We start from the raw sequence: 5,534 nt of genomic DNA, 5'->3' as shown, positions 1-5,534 counted from the left end.
ACCTTGCTATGTGTACTGCGTCTAAGTCTAACCGAGACTTGTCATTTGCACTTACATTGTTGCTCTTTTGTTAGTTTTGATAGCTTCTATTGTCCTCTTTGGATAAAAGCGTCTGCTAAATGACTAAATATAATGTAAAAACATTGAATGTTAATTATTTCAATGTTTTCATTTAATATATCAAATTTAAGTTTGACTATTAGCCAATTAATAAATGAATTATATCCTGCATTTCAGCACAGATGGAGCGTATTAAGATTACCTATCCCACTATGCAGTGGGAAGACTTATCAGGTGTAAGTTAGGATCTCTGCTCTGATTGTGTATGCATTTTGAATATGTGCTTCCCTTCCAGTTAGGTCATTCTGACACAAATAGATTAATGCCAGTAAATCTAAAAAGAACAGTAACATGATTTAATGGAAAAAAAAATGTAGTGACGAAATGATGAAGGAAACTGCAGTCACTCACCACATTTAGAATTTAAATAGAATTCTTAAATATTAAGAAATAAGCTCTATGAATTACACAAACTGGGTAGTCCAACATGAGATCAGTCTTACCTCTGTCATGGTCATCTTTCGAACTCCGCTGGACCCTTTAAAGTTGCAGGGAGAGAGAAAGAAGAACAAAAAAAAAACAAAAAACAATGTTTCAGAGGTGGAAAAACTAGAAAACGTCTCAGGTCTCACATTCAAAATTTGTCAGTCATCTCTTCTCCACTATAAAAAAGGTAAAGTTGTTACAAACGGACAATGTCACAGGGGGCAAAATCTGTCATGACACCAGGGGTGCCAGACGCTCAGCAGACTGTCACAGCAGATGCTTTGCGGACGCTTCACTCAATAAACAACACAGGACAGGATCACAGTCAAAAACACCCGGAGGCCTCAAATTCATATTTTTATTATTATCATATTTTGTGGCAATGCTTTTTTGCATTTGATTCAGAATGATTGCATGTCTTCAGGCGAGACGTAAGTTCTACAACACTGCCTGTCGTCAAAACAAACAGAATGAGACGCACCGGCATAGCGACTTCAACCCTGCCAAGAGTTTGATATTATTACACACAATCAAGATTAGAATCCAACCTACAGAAATAGTTACTGTATTCTCTGTGAACACACCCCAGATCTGAGATATCACATACAACATATGAGGAAAATTACATCTATATATATATATATATATATATATATATATATATATATATATATGTGTCTACGTTTAAGAAAAATATTGGTTTCATGTGGTTGGAAAAATCTTTGTAATATCTTCAGTATAAAAAAATATTGTGGTGTAATCATTAGATAAAAAAAGTGATTTTCCTTTAACTTTGAATAGATGAGTGAACATCTTAAACATTATTTAATTTTTTTCTTATTTATTATTATTATTTTCATTTTACAAATATCATGAAATATTTATTCATAAATATCATTCTTTTTTTCAGGGAGTTGCACCACATGATATTTTACAACATCGACAAGCCGTGCCTTGCCATAAAATGGTCAAATTATCTAATATTCCAAGGGTCCTCTTTATTGTTATCATTTTTTATTTTACTAAATTAGCTCATATTAACTTATCATAAATTAATAAGCAGAACAAAAAGTTAGCACCGTTTTATTGACCCATTTGTCAAAATTAGGATTACAACAAATAGGTTGCACCAGGAAAAAAAGTTAGAAATTGTTGTTTTACCATATCAGTCAAACTCTTTAAGCACAGGCTCTTTGCCTCATGACTACCAGCACCACTTTTCATCTTGGGTGGAAAAACATTGCTGTGGTATCGTGATCATCTCTTTGGTACAGATGAGACATATTTGCCATTGCTGATAAGTTTACGTAACTGCATAAAGAACGCATGGAAGGTAATTCACCCATTTTTACATGCTTTCCCAGACAACCACTGAAAATTCTTGCAGTAAACAATAGCAACGGCTATTTTAAGTTAGATTGAGCAGATCAAGATATATGAAAGGACTTGTGATATTGTCACACAAGTCAAGGTTGAACAACATGAGAAATGTTCAAAAGAGACAGCATTTAACTGCTTACCTTGCCATCTCACCATGACGCAGACCAATACGCATAAACCGGTAGCTACAATATGGCCAAATTCACACAGTACAGTTTCAGAAGTGACAACTGAATTTAAATAGGGGAATGAATCCCCAAAATTACATTTTCAAATTGCAATAATCGACACCATTGTAACCAAAGTAAAGTAATGCAGTCTTGTGAGTTTGGTATCTGCTATTTTTGACCAAAGTAATGCTACAGCGACCAAAGACTGCGATTTTAACTATACCACCGTCTACAGAGCCGTCAGGTTTTGTTTATGTTTGGAAGGTTGCTTCACAATTGGTGATTTCAAATATCAACATTGGCTACCAGAAAACGCTTACCCTGCCTTTAACAGGGTTGCCATGTCCACTTATTATAAGCAATGCTTCTTAGGCATCTTTGGACTTGTTTGCTCAGCTCATTTAGCATTCCATTTTATGGGGATAATAAAGTAGGCAGGTGCAGGTTGCAATATGTTGGTATGTGGTTTATTTCTTCTAAGATAACACGTTTGGATGCAAGTTTATCATAGGCTTGTTATTATTTTCCATTTTTAAAAGCAAGATCTGGCAACACCGAGTCAAGACATACCTCCTCTACCACAACTCTTACGCTTTTACGCCATTAACAACTAGCCGTTCATTTCAGTTCTGTACACCCTGCAGAATTTCTGCAAATATACATTTTCTGGGAGTGAATTGAAGTGGTTGTAGAATCCGAATGCCACTCCCATAAATTACTGAACTGTGTGTGTACAGGGTTAAGTGCAAAAAGGTGAACTGACAATCAAATTTAACCACAACAAATTTCAGTTATCATTTTGTTAATCATCGCAGTTTCAAGAGTGAGTTTTGTTCCGAAGATGCACAAAATTATAAATTAGTGGATTCACTACCGTATTTGAATTTGGTTGTCACACAGGAACTGTGATATATTTACTTGTTCCCACAGATTGCTGGACCCTTTCATCATCAGTCTGAAATATCAGTTCCTATTCCCATCTGCCTTAATTACGCAGACAGATGAGTCACAGTTACAGCTTTCACTTCCCCCAGTCATCAAGCTTAAATCGCCACTGCAAACGAGACCATGTAAGAGACAAGCCATTTTGGTTAATTGGTACTCAAGAGTCTCTAAATCACACAGCACAACAGAGCCATGCATATACCTCTCCGAGAGGCCAACAGCCTCCAAAATGGAGTCCTTAGATCTGTAGGGGTAAAACAGTTATTTTAATTGGGACCAAACTGTCAGCAAACTGTCACACAGACCAGTGTGTGCTAAAATTATCTCTCTGAGTGGTTGAGAAACTGGATGGGTGTTCATTTGGATGGGTATTTCTTGGTTTGTTTGGAAGGTGAGTTTGAGTGCTTGTTGTTTGATTGGGTGTTTGTTTGGATGGATGGGTGGGTATTTGTTGCTTGTTTGGATGGGTGTTTGTTGTTTGTTTGAATGGGCGAGTGTTTGATGTTTGTTTGGATGGGTGTTTGTTGTTTGTTTGGATGGGCAGGTGTTTGTTGTTTGTTTGTTTGGATGGGTGTTTGTTTGTTGTTTGTTTGGTTGGGTGCTTGTTTGTTTGAATGGGTGTTTGTTTGTTTCTTTGTTTGTTTGTTGTTTGGATGGGTGAGTGTTTGTTGTTTGTCTGGATGGGTGTTTGGTTGTTTGGGTGGATGTTTGTTGTTTGTTTGGATGGGTGTTTGTTTGTTGTTTGGATGGGTGAGTGTTTGTTTGTTTGTTTGGGAGGGTGCTTGTTGTCTGGATGGGTGTTTGTTTGGTTGTTTGGGTGGGTGTTTGTTGTTTGTTTGGATAGGTGTTTGTTTGTATAGTTGAGTGCTTGTTTGTTTGTTTGGTTGGGTGGGCGTTTGTTGTTTGTTTAGATGGGTGTTTGTTGTCTGGATGGGTGAATGTTTGTTGTTTGTTTGTTTGGCTGGGTGAGTGTTTGTTGCTTGTCTGGATGGGTGTTTGTTTGTTTGTTTGGATGGGTGAGTGTTTGTTGTTTGTCTGGATGGGTGTTTGGTTGTTTGGGTGGGTGATTGTTGTTTGTTTGGATGGGTGTGTGTTTGTTGTTTTTCTGGATGGGTGAGTGTTTGTTTGCTTGGTTGGGTGGGTGCTTGTTGTTGTTGTCTGGATGGGTGTTTGTTTGGGTGGGTGTTTGTTGTTTGTTTGGATAGGTGTTTGTTTGTATAGGTGAGTGCTTGCTGTTTGTTTGTTTGGTTGGGTGGGTGTTTGTTGTCTGGATGGGTGAATGTTTGTTGTCTGGCTGGGTGAGTGTTTGTTGCTTGTCTGGATGGGTGTTTGCTTGTTTGGATGGGTGAGTGTTTTGCTTGTCTGGATAGGTGGGTGTTTGGATGAGTGTTTGCTGTTTGTTTGGTTGGGTGGGTGTTTGCTGTTTGTTTGGATGGGTTTTTGTTCTTTGTTTGGATGGGTTTTTGTTGTTTGTTTGGATGGGTGAGTCTTTATTCGGATGTGTGGCTGTTGTAGTGTTGTCAAAAGACCCGGTACTTCGGTACCAAGTCGGTACAAAAAAAAATGAAAACGTTACGGTACAAGGTTTTTTTAAGTACCGGTGGTACCGAGTACCCGGTCAACCCGGTTCTTGATGCGCTATCCGAAAGGTGCTCAGATGCGCTCTCTTCATAAAAGCACTGAGACGTGGCAACCTCAAAACGAGGAAACACACCAAACTAACAAAACACTTTGACTTTGAAGACAGACACCCGGATCAAATGAAAGAGTTCAAGCAGGTAAGTTTCTCAGTGTTTCCCATACATTGATTTATTTGTGGCGCCCGCCACAATAGCAAAACTCACCGCCACAAATAGATTTTCCAAAAGGCTTTGACTTTGTTGAATAAACATGAGAACTGCACGTATCAAAGTCGAAACCCGGTGCGGGTGTTTTTATATCACTCTATTTCTGAAGGAAACCGACTGTCTTCAGAAAATTATGGATGTCATTTTCATTTCATCTTGCCTGTAATGCCCGAGCAGTTTGTGAGCAACACTTATTTGATTACAGCCGTTACCGGGGAAACCTCTTTCTTTCCCGCTCTACAAGCGCCTCCTGCTGGCAGAGAATGAATGGCTGCTCAATGCAGCGTGCCGAACGACAGTCGCATCACAGATCAGATTTCATTTATCCAGTGAGGAGAGTGAGTCGAGCTGACTGACAAGAAGAGTGGGGTGATACAGACAAGACGATTGCGGATGATTTCGTTTCGATGGAAACGAAATCATCCGAAATCAGGCAAAATAGTGCCTGTTTGGCAGTATTTTGGATTTTGAAAAGCCTGTTGACTTTTGCCGTTTATTTAAGGTGATTTTGGAAGTTTTTTTAAACATTCATTTCATATTTAATTGGTTCCACAGTGTTTGCTGATTTTTACTTTATTTAAACTTTGTGTAATTTATTTATTTTATTTGACATCAAGGTGTATGCCGTGCCTCCAAGCTTTCTTAT

The 5,534-nt window shown here is 38.2% G+C and overlaps 1 protein-coding gene across 1 annotated transcript in view; it reads right to left on the bottom strand.

The window, feature by feature from the left end:
• pip5k1ab (phosphatidylinositol-4-phosphate 5-kinase, type I, alpha, b) overlaps positions 1-5,534 on the bottom strand; it is a 25,004-nt gene that overhangs the window by 15,434 nt on the left and 4,036 nt on the right. Inside the window, exon 2 of the mRNA XM_016480379.1 lies at positions 564-598. Coding sequence (XP_016335865.1) covers positions 564-598 — 35 coding nt within the window. The remainder of the gene's footprint in view (positions 1-563; positions 599-5,534) is intronic.

The sequence above is a fragment of the Sinocyclocheilus anshuiensis genome, unplaced genomic scaffold (assembly GCF_001515605.1).
Source record: "Sinocyclocheilus anshuiensis isolate Anshui unplaced genomic scaffold, SAMN03320099.WGS_v1.1 scaffold1893, whole genome shotgun sequence".
Lineage (NCBI taxonomy): Eukaryota > Metazoa > Chordata > Actinopteri > Cypriniformes > Cyprinidae > Sinocyclocheilus > Sinocyclocheilus anshuiensis.
Note: the sequence above shows the minus strand (reverse complement) of the source record. Positions and strands in the feature narration are given on the sequence as shown.